At 43.6% G+C, this 19351-nt stretch overlaps 1 protein-coding gene across 2 annotated transcripts in view; it reads left to right on the top strand.

Annotated features, from left to right (window-relative positions):
- Positions 1-19351, top strand: part of Rab40b (RAB40B, member RAS oncogene family) — a 31460-nt gene that overhangs the window by 654 nt on the left and 11455 nt on the right. Inside the window, exon 2 of one of the 2 annotated variants that reach the window (XM_040750226.1) lies at positions 4907-5015. The exons of the other annotated variant lie outside the window; for it this stretch is intronic. Coding sequence (XP_040606160.1) covers positions 4907-5015 — 109 coding nt within the window. The remainder of the gene's footprint in view (positions 1-4906; positions 5016-19351) is intronic. 2 annotated transcript variants of the gene reach the window in all.

Raw genomic sequence — 19351 nt, 5'->3', positions numbered from 1 at the left:
CTCTAGGAGGAGGAACCTCAGAGACCCTGTAGAGTTGGCTAGGGTGTAGGAAAGGAGCCCAATTACGAGGCTCAGGAGACTGGGCACAGATGAGACCAGAGAGCCTCCAGCTTGAGGGCAGTGAGCAGTGTGTCCTAGAAGCTTGAGGTCTGAGACCCTGCACCCCAGAGGAAGAAAACATTCATTGGGGCAGAAACCTGAGCGGGACATACAAGAATAGTCATGTAGTCACCCCTCTCTCACACTGTAGCTGTGCAAAGGCTAATGCGACTGCCTTTTGGTCGCATTAGTGGGGCTTCAACTCACGTTTCCAATACAGACCCTGTCCTGAGGCCCTGCCTCCCTGAGTCCTCTGGGCTTGCAAACTGCCTCCTACATCTCCAGACCCCTGGCGATGCCATGTGGCTAGCAAGGCTCTAAACCTGTGGTACAGGGTTCAGGTTTAGACCTTTAGGGCAAAGTTCCGTTGGACGGCACTACCCCTGAAAGCAGGGATGTGTCTACAACCCTGTCTTCAGGTCTGCGTGCTCAATGAAGCACTGGCCTCAGCAGAAGAAAAGAGTAAAACATTTAACAAGTCCAAGAAGTGATGTGAGTCCCACAGTGGATGACTGATGTGGGCAGAGAGAAAGATGTTGATGACATATGAGCAGCCTGGCTGGCTTTAAGCAAGACCCACTGAGCTTCTGTTGTTTTTCTTTGTATTTTATTGTCAACGTGGTCTGAAAAACTGCCTAGAACCGATGCCATAGTTGTAGCCTTTGTGACCTTTTGATTTACTACATGTTTTTCTAGGGCTAAGAAAAGAGAGTAGGAAGAACAGGCCAGGTATGGTGGCTCACACCTGTAATCCCAGCATTCAAGAAGCAGGTGGGGGCCGGGCGGTGGTGGCGCACGTCTTTAATCCCAGCACTCGGGAGGCAGAGGCAGGCGGATCTCTGTGAGTTCGATGCCAGGCTGGACCGACAGCCTCCAAAACAATACAGAGAAACCCTGTCTCGTAAAACCAAAAAAAAAAAAAAAAAAAAAGAAGCAGGTAGGGAAGGGGGAAAATGCCATGAATTTGAAGCCAATCTGGCCTACAATATGAGACCCTGGGGAGGGGCAGAAAACACAGAATGGGAGGGAGAAAAGGAGGGAAAGGGAGTAAAAAGAAAAAAATAAGCAAGCAGGGAAGACACAAACATTAAGAGGCTGAGGTCATTGTTTTAAGGATGACATTTCACTGTGAGAGGAGTCTCGGTGCTTTTGGCAGCGGAAGGGGAGTGATTGCAGCTTCACACTCCACTCTTCCCACCCATGTCCTGGTTTTGTATCTCACTTTGCAGTGCTCGTACTGTGGAGATTCGTGACACTTGATTCTGTGTTGTAGCTATAGTATCAAAGAATGCTTTTGGTGTTCATGCAGTATTCACATGGATTCAGCACTGGCTACCTCTACTAAGCGTAGCTGTTCCTGAGTTCTTTATGGTGCTGCTTAACCTCTTAAACAGCTGTTGTTCATCACCAGTTATCCAGAAAAGACTAAGAGCTTTCTTGAGCGGCTTGCACTGAGAACACCATTGTCTATCTTTGGGCGATGCCTTGGCTGTACACAGTGTTCTTAGACTATACTGCTCTTTTCCCTCAACACCCGGTAACTTGTTCACACTGTCTTTCTAGTATTTGATGTTGTCATGGTGGAAGCCTCACATCAACTGACTTCCTAGATGGGTAATTTGCCTTTTCCTCAGGAATTTTTGAAGGCTGTTTTTCTTTGCATTACCGTTCCTTGCTTAATCAGGCCATGACTCAGAAGTTTTGGTATATTGTATATTCTGAGTTCCTAGATTTTTTTATAAAAAGTATTTTTCTTAATTTAAAAGGAATCTTCTTTATGGCCCTAAAAATAATCTTCTATTGCTTTTGTATTAGTTTCTTGTATGCTGTTATGAAAAATGACTATAAGCTGGCTTAAAACATCAGAAGTTTATTCTCTCACGGTTTTGGGGTCTGGTAAACTACACAGTTTGGCTGAGCTAAAGGTAAGGCATAAGTAGGACATTGTTTCTACATGGAGCTCTAGGAGAGAGTCTTGTCTTTCTCGACTTCTAGAACCTTCCTGCACCTCAGGACTCTGAGCCCCTTTCTTCGTCTTCAGAGCCATTGGTAACCAGATGAGTTTTCTTGTTTCCATTCACTCCAACGTGAGTTTTCCTGCTTCCTTCTTCCACTTTGGAGGACACGCTGATGGTTTTTTTGTCTACCTACCTAGACTATGTGGGACAGTATCTCTTATATATTTGGTTGTGAGCCTAGCCTTTAACAGCTGAGCTATCCCTCCAACCCATGGGACAGTATCTCTATCTTAATACTTTCTATTACCAATTGTAATTCCACTTGCAACATTAAACGCTCCTTGCCATGTAACCCAACATGTTCACAGGTTATGAGGCTTAAACTGCCCTCACTTTTATGCTGGCATCTTTGTGTGTTTTCCAAATGTATTCACCTCTTTCCACATGCTTTAGGGTTTTTTGTTGTTGTTGTTGTTTCTTTCATCTGGATTTCTGTGACTATCTTTCTTTATTTTGGTAAAGCTGTTTCTAATTTAATTAATTCAGAAATGATGTCACTTCAAATTTTTCTTCATTTCTGCTATTTCCCTTTTCCAATTCAAACAGTTTTGACATTTCACTAAATAATCTCTTCGAGATTATGGAAATGGTTTTGTTAAGAGCACTCACTACTCTTCCAGAGGACCTGGGTTCCATTTCCAGCCCCTGGAACTCACACTGCCTGTAACTTTAGTTCCTGAGGATCTGATGCCTTCTGGCCTCTGCAGGGACCAGGCATGCACATGCTGCACATACATGCATGCAGGCAAATCATTCATACACAGAAAGTAAAAATAAATGAATCTTAAAAAGGAAAAAATGTTGCAAAACATCTATTTGAATTCCTAGTTTACCGACTTAAAGTTTTTATTAGATTGCTGTGTTGTCTAAGCAGTCAGAACAGACTTTCTTTTGTTCCTTGGGTCCTTTGTCATGTTTTCTTTATTCTTTACTTTTTAAAGACTAATATACATATAGAATGGTACACATTCTGTCATGACATAGCTCAGTGTACTTCCAGGACACTAACATGCCATGTCACCAATATCCAGATCAAGACACAATACTGCTAGCCTCCTGAAGCCCCTTATTCACTCTACAAGTCACAGCATGCCCCTCAGCATAAGCACAGTCATGCATCGTGGCCGACTAGATCACGCTTGCCTGAATTTACACTGTGGGAAAGAGGATCACATAGTATCTGCTTCTCTTGCTCCTTTATGCATACAAGGTTCTCCTTTGCAAATCCTTTATGTGACCACACTGTGGCTTGCTGGTCATCCTGCTGGTTATGGGAATTTGTGTAGTTTCCAGTTACCGTTTATAATGCTTTTCTTTGCTGTGCAACATGTGTAGTACATGTCTTTCTCATTTCAGTTAGCAATGCTGAGTCTGAGACACGTGTACGGGGCTGAGTGTGTAGCTTAGTCATATAGCATGTGCTTACCATGTGTGTGACCATGGACTCAGTTCCTGTAACCACACGCGCACCCCCACACACACACAAAAGAACAAACATGAATACTTTACATAAATTTAACTTTGGTACATACATTTCTACTGGTAAATTCCAAGAGCTATGATGGCTTATACCCTCACCAACACTTATTACTTCCCTTTTGCATTTTAGCTATACTCTTTTGTTGATTTAATTTTAGATGTTTATGATTATTTTGCCTCCATGCATGTATGTACTCCACATATGTGCCTGTTGCCCAAGAATATCAGAAAAAGATGTTGGATTCCCTGGGACTGGAATTATGAAAGGTTGTGAGCTACATGTGGATGCTGGGGCCAAACCCAGGTTAACTACTGAGCTGTCTCCCCAGCCCATCTTATTGTTTATTTTAGGCTTTCCTAACATGCATGAAGGCCTAGATTTGCTCCTCAAATACCACATTAAAAAAATAGATGTAGTGGCATATAGTGGTAATCTCAGCATTTGAGAGGTCAGGTTAAAGCAGGAAAATTAGAAGTTCAAAATCATCCTTGGATATATAGAAAGTTCAAGGTCAGCCTGGTCTACATGAGATCCATCCTCAAAACATGCGTGCATACACACACACACACACACACAGTTGTTGTTGTTGTTTCAAGACAGGGTTTCTCTGTATTGTTTTGGAGGCTGTCCTGGAACTCACTCTGTAGACCAGGCTGGCCTGGAACTCACAGAGATCAGCCTGCCTCTGCCTCCCGAGTGCTGGGATTAAAGGCGTGTGCCACCAACGCCCGGCCTATGTTTAGGATTTTTATTTTCTCCAATGGCTAATGAGAGTAAACACATTTTTATTTCTTCTTTTATAAAATATGCACATTTTTGTCTTTTTTCATGCAATTTGGTTATTTTTAGTGATTGATAGGCGTGTTTCCTGTGTCAGGTACTTGCAGTGTGCATAGTGACTCTTCTCTGTGCAGCATTTTGTCAATCCTTTAGTAGTGATTTTGAACAAACAGAAGACTCTAATAGCAACATAACCAAAATTACCAGTGTCTCATGGTTGGAGTTTTGTGTAACAAGTCTGCTGCTAAGTAGTGAAAAATTCCCCTCTAAAAGCTCTGTTGGTCTACCTTTGATGCTGATGGCTGCTTTCCAGTTGGAACGTGGTATGAGGGATTGTCTTGTTTGTTTGTGTCTATTGCTGTGAAAATCATCGTGACCAAATGCAATTTGGGAAAGGCTTTATTTCATCCTACAGCTCATAGTCCATCATGAGGGGAGATCAGGGCAGGAACTCAAAGCGGGAACTAGGGCAGCTGCCATGGAGGAATGCTGCTGACAGGCTTGCTCAATTTGCTTTCTATATATACAGAGGGCCACCTGCAAAGGGATGACACTACCCGAAGTGGGCGGGCCCTTCCACATCAATCATCAATCAAGAAAATGCCCCCAAAGGCTTGCGTACGGACCGTATAATGGAGGTAATACTTTCTATTGAGGTTCCCTCTTCTAGGAGGTCTCTAGCTTGTGTTCAGCTGACAAGTCCAAAAAACTAACAAAGGGATCATCATACATTTTTAAATTTTTTGACAGTTAACCACCCAGTTGGAGAAATGTCTTCTTTTCTCTCTGCCACATCTTTGATTACAGCGCTTGGGATACTCTCTGGGTCTGAGCAGTTGGTCTGTATGTTAGCCAGCCTCCCGTTTCTGTAACAAACATCTGAGGTGGTATTCACTTTATAAAGAAAAAAAGGTTTGTTTAGCTCACAGTTTGGGGGAGTTAATCCATGATCAGCTGGCCTTGATGCTTTATTGGGGTGAGAGTGTGTGAAGGAAGAAAGACCCTTATGTCTTCAAATAGAAAGTAAAAAAAAAAAAAGAAAGCAGCCATCATCTGAGGTTCCATTATAACCCAAGACTTCACACCAGCCCACTCAAAGGTTACACCCTTCCCAAAAGTGTCACCTTAAGAGCAAACCTCAAGCATGAAGGCCGCTGGGGACATTCATCCAAGCCATGGCAGCTGGTTTGTCTCGATCTGATCATGCACCATTCATGCAAGTTCTTCCTGTCTTGCTGGGGGGTTCCTGTGAGATGTGTGTTCTCTTTAGCCTAACTATGTGCAGTTAACCTTTGTAGAGAGAAGCCTTTTTCTTAGCCAGTTGCTTGGTTTGTCCGCACCAGTCACCTGGACTCTGCCGCGTTGTAGTCCCCAAATAACACACAAGACACTGTATTAATTATGAAGCTGTTGGCCTTGCTTGTTTCTTACTGGCTAGCTCTGACTTAAGTATTTATCCCATAATTGTTAATCTAAGTATTTCTCTTACCAGAGAAGTTTCCGGGTTTCTTATCCCTATGGCGGTTACATCTTGACTCCCTTTGTTTCTCCTACCCAGAGTCCTCCTCGACTCCTAGTCCCACCTATCTTGCTTCCCTATTGGCCAACAGTGCTTTATTGACATATACACAGGACTTCCCCCATCAAACCTTCCCATATGTCCTCTTGGTCATTTTACTATCCTTTGTCCTTGCAACTGGAAGGCAAGGGGTCTTGGGTTCTGGGTCCTGCAGCCTTTGAGGACCCTTACTGTGGTACCTGTGTTCCTAGGGAAGCTGTCTTCCATTCCTGTGGTGACTATAGTGACTGTCGTGATCCTTCTACAGCACTGGTCTCTCCTAAGGTTCTCACTCCTGTCCAGCAAGCAGGTCTCCAATTCAACCTTTCTGAAATGATCCGTTTACTTTTTTTTCCAAACAGGCATAGAAAGAAGAGGGTCAGTACCTATGCTACCTTTCTTCTCCTGCACCCCCCCCCTGTTTCTCTCCTTTGCCTCCATGGCTGACACATCCCACACCAGCTCTTGATCTTCCTTTCCCTGATTGAGGATGTTTCCGCATCTTGTGAATTTCATTAGTGGCAAGGAAGGGAAATGGATTAAACAGACCCCAAATACTGCATCTGTTGCTTCCCAAATGCTTCCAGCAGAACAGGCATTCCATGTTCTCTGACTACTTCCCTTCTTGGCTGTCTCCGGCTCCTTTTTTTTTTTTTCCAAATGATTTGTTTATTTTAATTTTGTGCGCATTGGTGTGTGCGTCTGTGTGAGGGTGTCAAATCGTTTGGAGCTGGATTACAGACAGTTGTGAGCTGCCGTGTGGGTGCTGGGGATTGAACCCAGTCCTCTGGAAGAGCAGCCGGTGCTGTCAACCACTGATCTACGTCTCCAGCCCTTCCAGCTCCTTTCTCTCAGGAAAATCTCCCTAATAATTCCCATGTATCGAGAGTGTGCAAGAATCATTTAGAATGACAAGTTATATTATCAGCCCCTGAGAGGGTGAGTGCATGAGGAAGAGCTAGGATGTGGACAAGTAGGCTGGCCCAGGGGGCTGTTCCCCACCACCCTCAGAAAGTCTATCTCTAAGAAATAATGTTCAGGAAAGTCCCTTTTCTTGATGCTCCTTCCACGCAAGGAGCACTAAGGTTTCTTTATTCAGTGACCCAATTGTAATCTTTTCTCCTCCTTTCTTTTCGCTCGTGACAAATGTTCCTCCCAGCCCTGTTGTTTCCTCCTCTTTCTGTTCTGCAGGCAACCTTACATTTGCTCATTTGCATAGCTACCCTGCAGGTTTCCCATGGCAACCTCCTTAAGACTTAAAACATGATGTATAAAGTCATTGCTTCCCAGTGTGAACTCAAGAGTTCCAACCTGAACCCACGCCCTCTGGGGGGGTGGGGAGGCTCCCTGAAGAGGGTCTGATTTCCTACTTCTTTTACAGACTGTGCTACCATATATGAGCGTACAGTCAATTTTTTAAAATGCAATTTTTTAACATTCAGAAATACTTCTGTGTGCTTGAAAATAGTAAAGCTGCATGTGCATCTTTGTGTGAGGTACTGGCATTGAACCTAGGGCCTCCTAAGTGCTAGGCAATGCTCAAGCATAGCCTTCTTTTTTTCATTTGTTTGTTGTTGTTGTTGTTTGGGTTTTTTTTTTTTTTGGTACTGGGTTTTACCATATAGCTCTGGCTGTCCTGGGACTCACATAGATCTGACTGCCTCTGCCTGTTGGGCAATAGCGTATTAAAATTAGTGAAGATAGGTGCTACCATGCCATGCCTCCTTTTATTACTTTCAGTTTTTGAGATAGATTCTTACTAGGTTTTCCAGCCTAGCCTTAAATTCACTCTGTGGCCCTGATGAGTCTTGAACTTATCATCCTTCTGTCATAAGTGTAAGGAGTGCAACTCCGGGCATCTAGAGCAATGGGCTATATCAACTTGTATTTACAGGCCATCGTGAGTGATTTTTGCAGTATGTTTTTTTTAACTATATTTCAAATTTTATTCCCAGATGTATCTAACTTAATTTGCTGCCAGAGAACAGCTATGTACAAATAAAACGCTGAAAATTCTGCAGTGCCCCATGGGCTTACGCTTAAAAAACCTATGAGATGGAGGTCCTGCAGAGTCATAAATAAAGCTATATTTATTTTTAAATGTTCACATTTCATTTAGTGTGTGTGTGTGTGTGTGTGTGTGTGTGTGTGTCTACTACAGCTCACATGTAGAGGTCAACTTACAGGAGTCAGTTCTCTCCTTCCACTATGTGAATCCTGGGATGGACCTCAGGTCTTGCAGCAAGATGCCTTTACCCACTGAACCCTGACTCCAGCCTCAAAATAAATTTCAAAAGTGCATACAGTGCTTGCTGAGGCCAGAATGGGGCGTAAAGTCCCCTGAATCTGGAATTACAGACGGTTGAATTGCCATATGGGTGTTGGGAATTGAACCCAGGTTCTCTGCAAGAGCACCCAGTACTCTTAACCACAAAGCCATCTCTCCACCCCACTGATTTTTAAACTCCTAACATATTGTATAGAATTTATACGCAGTTGAGCCTTCGGCCCTTTCGCTAATGTGGAAACTGTCCTTTGATTTTTTGTTCCCAGTCTTAGCTGATAGAGTGGCAGCAATGTGTTTGCACCATCAGGAGCCCAGGCAAAAGATGCTCCCTCTATGTATTAGTGTCAGAGCTTGACAGCCAGGCCAAGGTCCAGGGTGTTGTGGTCTCAGCAGGGTCCACCTAGATACTGATCATCATGTCTTAGAAAGACTCCCATACTGTTGTTGATGAAGAATTACATAGGCCCTCACAAATGCTCCTCAAGTTTTGGTCTTGAAGTAAAAACGGGCCTCAGACTGTTGCTATATTGTGTGGGCTGTTTATCCCAACAACCTCCTGCAGTTAATGGTAATTACCCTCCTCTAAACATGACATTTGAGTTGACAGTGTGTTATTAATATCGTGGCTTGTGGCAGGATTGGTTTGATTGGCTTAATTAAAAATAAAAGCAAAGCAGGTTTATAGAGGAAGAATCATAAATATCCATATTAAGCAGTAATTGGCCTTGACAAGTGGGCTATTAATTATTAATACAAAAGGTTATTATCCCAATAGGGAAACACGCACCGACTACTGTGAAGAGTACACAGTTCTCTCTTAGATTAGTAATATCTATCCATAGACGAACTTGGCTTCTTCCTATCAGAATGCTATGTGTGTTGGGAGGTCACTGACAGTCTGTGGGGGTTTGAGTAGAGTCAGTTCAGCTGAAGCCGACACCATCAAGCTCCGGGGTCAAGTGGCCGGCGTAGGGGGGTGTACCTGCAAAGGAGGGGTTCCAATGTGCTTGGCCTGTGAGCTTTGCCTAGAGCCTTAGGCTGTTGAAATGGTGCAGTGGCAGAGGGGCGTTTTCAAGTGCTGCTGGCGGAGGAAGGCTTCCTGAGCTGCTGTGACAGCTGACAAAAACGAGGCCTCACAATAGCAACAGTGATTCTTCCTCAGAGCTAAATGGCAGGGCCTAGAGTCAGTTCTCCATGCTCCCTCTGACAGCCTGAGGGGAGGGCCCTTCCTTACCCACCCTGCTTCTTGGTATCATTAATCCTTGGTTCTTTGGCATAAGGCAGGCTGGCTGTAGTCTGCCTGTGCTGTCATGTGGCTTTCCTACATCCCTACATATCTCTGTAAGCATATCAGGCACTGGATTTAGGGCCCGAATTAATTCATAGTGGCTCCATCTTGGCTACATCTGAAAATACCCTATTTTTTATTTGCAAATAAGGTTACAGTCTGGGATTGCAGGAAGATATAAAATTTAAAGGGACACTATTCAATACAACACAGATGGTAATACCCCACACACACCCATATTAGAGATGATTTTGCAAGACAGGTCAAGAGCTTGCTATATAGCCAAGGATGACCTTGGACTCATATCTATATCTATATCTATATCTATATATATATATCTATATATCTATATATATATATAACTTAGCTGGCTTGGAAATCTATGTAAACTGGGCTGGCTCCAACTCTTAGATCTGCCCTACCTCTGCCTCCTGAGGGCTGGGATTAGAGTGTGTGCCACCACACCTGGAAACTCTGAATTTCATCTAATCCTCCTGTCTCCACCCCGGAATGCTGGGCTGTAGACAGACCACTAGGTCTAGTTTATACAGGACTGAGCATCAAGCCCAGAGCTTCGTGCATGCTAGGACAAGTGTGTACTCTACCAGCTGAGTTACATCCTCAACCTGGTGTTACTCTTCCCATGAAAGCAGAACCAAGAACTTGGGATCCCCCAAAGGACCCCCTCCTCTTGCAGCTGGGACCCCTTGCCCATGTTGGTCTCTGTTGTCTAGGACCTTATCAAGGAACTTCCTTTCCCCAGGACCTCCCCCAAAGTAAGCCTATGCTTAGGGTCCTCTCGACTCGAGTGTTCCTGCTAGGCTTTCATGCCCCCCTAGTGACTGGGCCACCCCAGCCCAACAAACTTGCGGGTGGTACAGGGGTTTTGCCCTGGTCGTCTGTTTTAGTTGCCTTTATCTAGTATCTCCAATAACATTTTCTAAATTACAAATGAGAAAAGAGAGATAAATGTGAAAATAATTTTTAAAAAAGATTTATTTTTATTTTATGTGAATGGGTGTTTTGCCTGCACATGTGTCTGTATACTATTTTCATCCAGTACCCATGGAGATTAGAAGAGGGCATCGGGCCTTTGGAACTGGAGTTACAGTCATTTGTTAGCCACCATGTGCATGCTGGCAACTGGACGCAGGTCCTCTGCAAGAGCAGCCAGTGCTCCTAGGCATTGAGTTATTTCTCCAACCGCACAGGAAAGTAATTTTTACATACTATCTCTAGTACCATTTTCTTTCTAATAATTGACATTATTACCCATTTACTACCCTTAATTACATGAGAGGAAATTCAGATTATATAGAGGGGAGCTGGAAAGGTGGCTCAGCAATTAAGAGCACTAGATGTTCTAGTCTTCTAGAGATCTTGAGTTCAGTTACCAACAACCACATGGCGTCTTACAACCATCTGTGGTAGAATCTGATGCCCTCTACTGGTGGGCAAGCATACACGCAAAGTATTCACATAAAATAAATAAACCTTTAAAACAAGAAAGTACAAATAAAACAAAATATATGTGGATACACAATCATATGTATGCATATAAACACATATTGTTAATTAGATTAGAAAGTTTTTGTTGCCTTGAAAAATTGAATATTGCCCTAACTATAAGAAAGTATATATATTGGTTTTACGAGACAGGGTTTCTCTGTATTGTTTTGGAGGCTGTCAGACCAGCCTGGCCCTGAACTCACAGAGAACCGCCTGTCTTTGCCTCCTGAGTGCTGGGATTAAAGCGTGCGCCACCACCACCTGGCAAGAAAGTATATTTTAAGCCAAGTGATGATAGTGCATGCCTTTAGTCCCAGTCCTGTAGTCCCAATCTGGTCTACAGAGTGAGTTCCAGGACAACTAGGGCTATACAGAGAAACCCTGCTTCAAAAAACAAAACAACAACAACAAAGAAAGTATATTTTAAACTACAGGTTATATCAGTTTCATGCAGATAATATTAAAAGTTATATCTACCCTGGTATAACTATGTGACAAGGAAATCATATTGAGAGGTAATGGAGTGAAAGGAAGTATCTAGGGTGTCATGGGTTGGTCTGTGAGAAGTAAGATTGTGGGTGATTTTACTAAGTTTTCAAATGTTACATTGTTTCAAAGTAGCTTTTCCATGTATATATGTATATGTGTATGATTTATGTATTTGCTGGAGACTGAACCAAGGGCTTTGTCCGTGTTAGGAAAGCTTTCTATCACTGAACTAAATCCACAGCTCTTGGGTTTTGTTTGTTTGTTTGAGACAGAATCTCACTATACAGACCAGGATGACCTCAAATTCAAGATCCTCCTGCTTAAGCCTTCCAATTGCTTTGGTTACACAGACACTTGTGTGGAGCTTAAGTCTGGTCTCCCTCGTGGACAAACCCTCAGAGCCCCTCCCCCAAGAAGAGGACAGTTAGTGTTACAGCAGTGGAGGAAATGGTTATAAGGGATCATTTTTCCCCTGTCTGGAGGGTGTTTCCCTGGTTATGGTGGACCCTGGGAGAGAACCAGGCATAGAGTCTGAGGCCACTGAGGTCCTACAAGCTGGTTCCTACCTGGCTGAGATGCGGGACAAGGCTGAGCTCAGAACCTTGTTGGGCTGTTGGTCCCATAAAGGTCACGTGGTAAAGGCTTGTTTGCCAGCTGTGGATTTTGGGAAGATAACTGGATTATGAGGGGTTGAACTTCATCTATGGATTGACTAATCCACTGATGGGTTCATAATTTGATGGCATTTATTAGGAGGTGATAGAGACTATGGGACCTAGTTGAAGAGAATAGGTACTTGGTTACGTGCCCTTGGGGACTACATTTTCCTCAACCTCTTCCTCTCTCTGCTTCTTGGGTGCCATGAGGTAAGCAGCCCTGTTCCACCACACACTCCTCAGTGTATTGTCTCACTTCAGGGCCAAATCAAAGGAGTCAACTGACTGTGGACCAAAACTTACGAAGCTGTCAGGCAAAGCAAATCCTTTCTCCTTTAAGTTTATTTTCTTAGGTGTTTGACAGTGGTGGATGATTGATCAACTTGAGCTGTTAGGCCCTGAACAGGATAATTCAGCCCATGCTTTTTCTTAGCTCCAGGGAATTGTGGCCAAAGAATGTCCATCTCAGTACCCAGACTCTATGCACTGAGTCAGTGCATCCTAAGGGACCGGAGTACCAGAGAAGGAGGTGGCTCTATGCCCTGTAGAAAACCCTCTCCCGGGGCTGGAGAGATGCTCAGTGGTTAAGAACACTGACTGTTCTTCCAGAGGTCCTGAGTTCAATTCCCGGCAACCACATGGTGGCTCACAACCACCTTGAATGAGATCTGGTGCCCTCTGCTGGCATGCAGGCAGAAGGCTGTATACATAATAAATAAAATATTTAAAAAAAAAAAAACCTCTCTCCCAAGAGGGTGTCTTTTGCTAGGCTTCTTATGCTCATGTTTGTTCTCTGGATCACACAGCTCTTAGCCCATTAGGGTCCACAGCTCACATACACCAGGACAATGTTCCTATGTGCTCTATGGGAGCCCAGTTCCTTCATATTTTCCAGTTATCTGCAACAGACCCTCATACCTCCTGTCACCTGCCCTTCCTATCCCAAGATATTTTTGAAATTCAGTGTTTTGACATCATGATTCTCTAACGTCAGATCCTGGCATCTTCTAGGTGGAGAAGTTCAGGCCATCCTCACCTGTCTCCTACAACAGAGAAGTGGCTTGCCATCCTTGGGCAGAGTGTAGTCACATCCTTCAAGACCCTCCCTCACATCCTCTAAGCGAGGCTCCAATGAGGCCCTCCCCTTCCCACTGTACACACATGGTGTGTGTTCTATACCCCAAGAAGGGCACAGGATTCCCTGTAAGACATGCAATACCCACAGTGGTGTTCTCTGTGCATATTTAGAACAGGTTGCTGCTAAAAGTAGGACTTGGTTTTCCTTACCACACTTGCCCAGATTAGTGAACTAACAAATAGTGTGTCCTGGGGAGAAGGCAAAGGCCAAGCTCTTTCTGATGTGGTAAAAAAAATCACACATTTAAGATCAGGAAGAGTCATTTTAGACTGACTTTATTAAAGTAGCATTGAGTACACTCAGTGTTGTGCAACCATCACCTCTGTCCTCACTCCCACATCCCCTCAGTCCCCAGCAACTAATCTGATACCTTACATTTTCATCCAACCTGATACATTATTACTCAAAAGTCAGGTTCTCAGAAGTAAACATGTTATAAATTACATTTAATCAATATTTGCACCATAAGTGATTTTCCTGTATGAAGGGGGCACATTCCTGTCAGCTCGCTCCCAGAAATAGAAAGCAGCAGCTGGTGGAGGAGTGAAAATAGATTACTAAATCACTTACTCATCTACGTGTGTGGAGAATAGCTTCGTGTTTGATTTTTTTTGTGTGTGTGTGAGGGTTTTTTTAAGGTTAAAATTATCTTTCTATTAATAACCCCGTTATTCTGACTCATTCAGTGACCACGCTGACAGGCTTTGATTTAGAAGCTTCCTTGTATTTTAATCATGTTCTTTGGTATTTAGTGTATATGTGCACACATGTTCTTGTGTGCCATGTCACACGTGTGGAGATCAGAGGAAAACTTGCAGGAGTCAGTTGTCCCCTTCCACCGACTGTGACCCAGGGATCAAATACAGGTGGCAAGAACCCTTAACCACAGAGCCATCTCACTGACCCATCATGTCTCATAGGCAAAGTGAATTACTCACGTTCAATAAATTTTAATTGTGTTTTTGTGCTAACACTGACAGCGTCAGTGTCAGAAGTGTTACAATCTCATGGATCAGAATGTAACAACAACAAAAAAAAAGAAATATGATAAGACAGCAAATGAGCTGATATCAAGAAAACATTGGAGAGACTAAAGCAAGAAACTAAGTTTATGAAAGATTTTTGTGTGAACTTAAACCTAGCTTATGTGAGCCTTTGACTTCTGTGTCTGTGTGTTATGTGGTTATATTATGTGACAGATGATAGATAGATAGATAGATAGATAGATAGATAGATAGATAGATAATAGATGGGTAGATGGATGGATAGATGATAGACAACTAGCTAGCTAGCTTAGATGAAAGATGTGTGGGTGAATGAATGGATGATAGAGATAGATATATGGATAGATAGATAGATGATGATGATAGATAGATAGATAGATGATAGAGATAGATGATAGATAGACAGACAGACAGATGAGAGAACAAGATATTTAACATAGGACTGGTAGTTTCTCCCAGAATCTGGCATCCAAACTCTGTGGGGGTGCTGGTGATTAAGCAAAGGGATTCCAGTCTCCCTCAGGGATCAGACCCCTGACCCTAGAAGTCCAGAACGCGTGTGTGATTGGCTCGGGTAATAGATGATTGGGCAGTAGAAGGTGGAGACTTGAAGACTGGGTTTCCTCTGCCTCTTCCTTGCATGTGGATGAGGCCCAGGGTAGAGGACTGTGGAATGCTGATGGAATGCTCCCAAGCCAGGTACCATAGGCCCCAGAAGGCCACAGGTCTACAGCCAGGGTAGACTAAGTTGACCACAGATAGCAGCACCTGAGAAGCCCCCATTTGGTGCCACAGCTCCCCCCACGGCCTTGGTTAAAGGCCTTTTGCTTTCCAGTTAGTTGGGGGGATGGCAGTAGTTACTGGTTTGGGCTCATTTGTGAGGACTGCAGGTCCTTCTGTAGTACTACGATGATCAAGGCACAGATGTACACACACCCCGACACTAGTAGCTTCTACAATTTCCCCCTAGGTCTCAGTTTTCCTGGCTGGAAGTAAGGGTACACCTGCCACAACTCAAAGGTCCTTGCCTGTGGTGGGTATAGCCATGTCTTTTCAGCACCTTGGGGCCCACCTAATAAGGGTACCCAGCCTTTGGGCCTCAATATGCCATCTCCATGTGCAGCCGTGTCTCTTCCAGGCTGCTCCTGCTGTGTCCCTTATCCCCTGTGCTCTGATGGGTTCCCACTCATCAGCTCTGTGGGCTTGTCACTACAATGCCCTGAAAGCATCCTAATTTTAAAAAAATCAATGTTGGTTAACTTTGTTTCTGACTAGGAAGTGCTATAAAAGACAAAGTTATTAGGAAGGGGTCACAACACAGAAATTACCTTTCTGATGTTTATATCGACAATTTTAACACCTATCTATGCCTTCTGGAATACTTTTTAACCTGTGTGGAACCTATTTTTCTTTTCTTTTTTTTTGAAAAAAGGAAAAATTTAACATCTGACTGTGTTTGAATTAATACCTAGAGTGAAGTGAACTCTGCCCCAGCCTTAGTTAACAGACCTAACTCTTTTGTGTTGATTACCATGAGATTCTCACAAAAGAGCCCAAACCATAACTACTGCCATAGAAGTTGAGTGACAGCTCTATCTCCTCACCCTGCATGTGACACATTGGATGTGTCCCATCACCCAAATTTATATGTTGATGTGGTGTAGGATGTGGGGAGGTTAGGTGACTGGAGTCTCACTGATGAGCTACAACAGAGCCCAGAAAGCTCCCTGGCCTCCTGTGCTGACAGACAGCACCACTGGGAAACCAGGAAGTCATAATTCCCAAATCTGAATCTGCTGGTGCTTGCGGGAAATGGATTTAGGTTGTTTAGAATCAACATCGTTTTTGGCACTTTTGTTAAGAACAACTCCAACAGTCTGAGAAAGCACCCTTCCTAGCCCTGTCCTAAATCCTCACTTACAGGGTTACAGAGAGGTGCTGGGGGAGCAGATAGTGCCCAGATTGGAGACAAAGTGGACTGTGAAGAAAGGTCAAATCGCTCACTGCCTTAAAGCAAGTGAAAGCTCAATAGGGACGGAGCACAGATGTTGGGAAAATCACAAACAGTCCTCAGGGGCTAAGCCTGCTGGTTCCCACCCTTTGAGAACTGGTCATTTGGGAGCAGCCAAACCACTCTAATAATGGAAGCTGAGTCTAATTAAATTTTTGTTGCTGTGCTAGGTTTTCTTTTTAATTTTTATTTATGTGTATTGTGTGGATATGTACATATGAGTGTAGGTGCCCACAGAGACCAGAAGAGGGTATCAGAGGCCAGGTGTGTTATATACTCCTTTAATCACAGCTCTGGGGAGTCAGAGACAGGTAGATCTCTGTGAGTTCAAGGCCAGCCTGGTCTGCAAGCTCTAGGCCAGACAGACACAGTGTGACCCTGCCTCAAAACAGAGAGAGAGAGAGGAGAGAGAGAGACAGAGAGACAGAGAGACAGAGAGACAGAGAGACAGAGACAGACAGAGACAGAGAGAGACAGAGAGAGAGAAGAGGATGTTGGATATCCTGGATCCAGACTTACAAGAGTCACTCTGAACTGTTGAGCCATCTTCCTGCCCCCCTGGATAGGTTTTCCTTTAAATTCTTGCTTATTTACCCTTATGAGGTCTATGGAGATCAGTGGACTTTGTGTAGTGGATCTTCAAGTGGATCTTCTGTGGCTTTCCCAAGTTAGGGGTTTTCTCCCATTCCCTCCCTCCCACTCTCCTCCCTTTCTTTCTCTCTCCCCATATTTTGCTCTTTCCTTTTCTTCCAACAGGCATTATGTCTTGAACATTTTTGGTGAGCAAAAATATTAACTCAAAAGTAGTGTTAACAGAAAAGATGCTCCCACATCATGTGTCCTGTCCAGTTAGGGCAGGTCTTGTTTCAAGAGTGGCTGGATCCCAGTGCTGTCGGGATTTTCCCACAGATGACCTCCATGTTCAAGCCTCTGTGTTTGGCTGCTTCTCGGGTTTGCAGATTCTCACCTTGGGAGGAAGCTGGCCCAGGACCTTTAAATTGGGTGAATGTTGTCAGTGATGGTGCCACACAGAGCTCATCGTGAGCAGTCTGTCCCTCTGTTAAGCCATTCTCCGACACTCTTAGGTTGCTGGGTTCTCTGCTGTGTCCGACATTGTTTGCAGGACAGCTGGCCCATGCCAGAACAGAATCTCAGAAAGGACCAATTAAATAGCAATCAAGACAGATCTTGGAAACTGAAAATATAACAACAATGAAAATGAAGATCTATCTCAAAGAAGGGACAGGAGATAAAACAGAATTTGAAAAAAAGGCTGAGAGCAAGAGAGAGAAAAAAAAGAAAGAAATATGGGGAAGGAGGGGAGGGAGAGGGAGCTGGGATTGACATGTGAAACAAGTTTGTTTCTAACTTAAATAAAAAATAAAATAAAATTGCAAACCACACAAGGAAAAGCATTTTAGAAAGAAAGAAAGAAAGAAAGGAATCAGAAAAGAAAGTTATGGGACAAGTTCACAGTGTTTAAGCATCTCATTGACAATTTTCCAGAAGGAGAAAACAGATTCAAGAACGCTTTCAATTCAAGCATGACACAAACCCAAACCAGCACTTGGGAGGTAGAGGCGGCAGCATCGGGAGTTCAAGATCACCCTTGACTACATTTTGAGTCTGAGTCTAATCAGAGAGACACTAGACCCTGTGTCAAAAATCAATGACTCAAAAACAGAATGTTTTCGAGGCAGTTAAGAGAACTGGCTGCTCTTCCAGAGAATATGGGTTAAATGCCCAGCACTCACAAGACTGCTCTCAATCATCTGGAACTTCAGTTCCAGGGGATCTAATGCCCTCTTCTGGCCTCCATGAGGTACTGCATGCATGTGGTGCACAGACTGGAGGAGAGGAAATCCGACTGTGTTTGAAGTTTGGAGGACCAGTTTGACATCTGCCATCAGCAGAAACATACTTCTGAAAGAAAAGTACCTAACCTCATTTAGATACCTACCGAATTCAAAGATGAGTGATGACAAACCAAGGACACTTCTAATATCTCCACGTCTACCTTCCACGAATCCTCCCCAAGAAAGAACCGGAGAAATCATAAACACTGGAGGAACTCCATACTCAGGGATTTTCCTGACCCAGAACAAGCAGGAAGATTCTGACAGTAGATTTAAATAAACAGGAAGTTGAATGTGTGTGGGGGGGAAGCTATACCTTGGTGACTGCTTTGAGACAAGAGGACATCTTTCAGGAATTGTTCTATCCCTTGAACATGGAATTCAAGGGCTGTGTGACAAGCCCTGGCCCAATGAGTCATCATCTCACTGGTCCAGAGGCAGTGTTTAACAAAGAGACGGCACTCTTAACTAAGAGTGCTTGGTGCTCTTCCAGGAGATGTAGAAAGGACCCATGTTCAGTCCCTACACCCACATTAGGCTGCTCTCAACTACTTACCTCTTTTCTGGCCTCTGTGGGCAACCAGACACTCATACAGACACACACATGAATAAAAATAAAAACAGCTGGGTGTTGGTGGCACACGCCTTTAATCCCAGCACTCGGGAGGCAGAGGCAGGCAGATCTCTGTGAGTTCAAGGCTGGGATGGACCAACAGCCTCCAAAACAATACAGAGAAACCCTGTCTCGTAAAACCAAAAAAAAAAAAAAAGCAACATGACTATTCTAGAGGGGTGTGCTTGTCCATGTTAAAAACGCATGGGAAGAGACAGAATTATAGAGACATGGAGAGAATTACATTTTTGTTTTTCATGGTGGGAAGTCAGTTAATTCTACAAAATACAAGCTCAGAAATCAAGAACACAAGTTACTAAGAATTTGGAGAAATACAGCAAAATAAAGATTACTCGAGGTTAAAGTGTGGATAGGCATTGTAGCATATGCTTATAATCACAGGGATCAGAGGCAGGAGTTGCCATAAATTTGAGTCCGGCCTGGGCTACACACCCAGACTCGGTCTCAAAAAAAAAAAACAACAACAACAAATGAACAAAAACCAAAACAATTTTATGGATGTGGTGGGATACATCTATATTCTAAACACTTAGGAGGCAAGGTC

Source organism: Mesocricetus auratus, unplaced genomic scaffold (assembly GCF_017639785.1).
Source record: "Mesocricetus auratus isolate SY011 unplaced genomic scaffold, BCM_Maur_2.0 Super-Scaffold_100007, whole genome shotgun sequence".
NCBI lineage: Eukaryota > Metazoa > Chordata > Mammalia > Rodentia > Cricetidae > Mesocricetus > Mesocricetus auratus.
The sequence above is the reverse complement of the archived record's forward strand: the minus strand, read 5'-3'. Positions and strand labels throughout refer to the sequence as shown.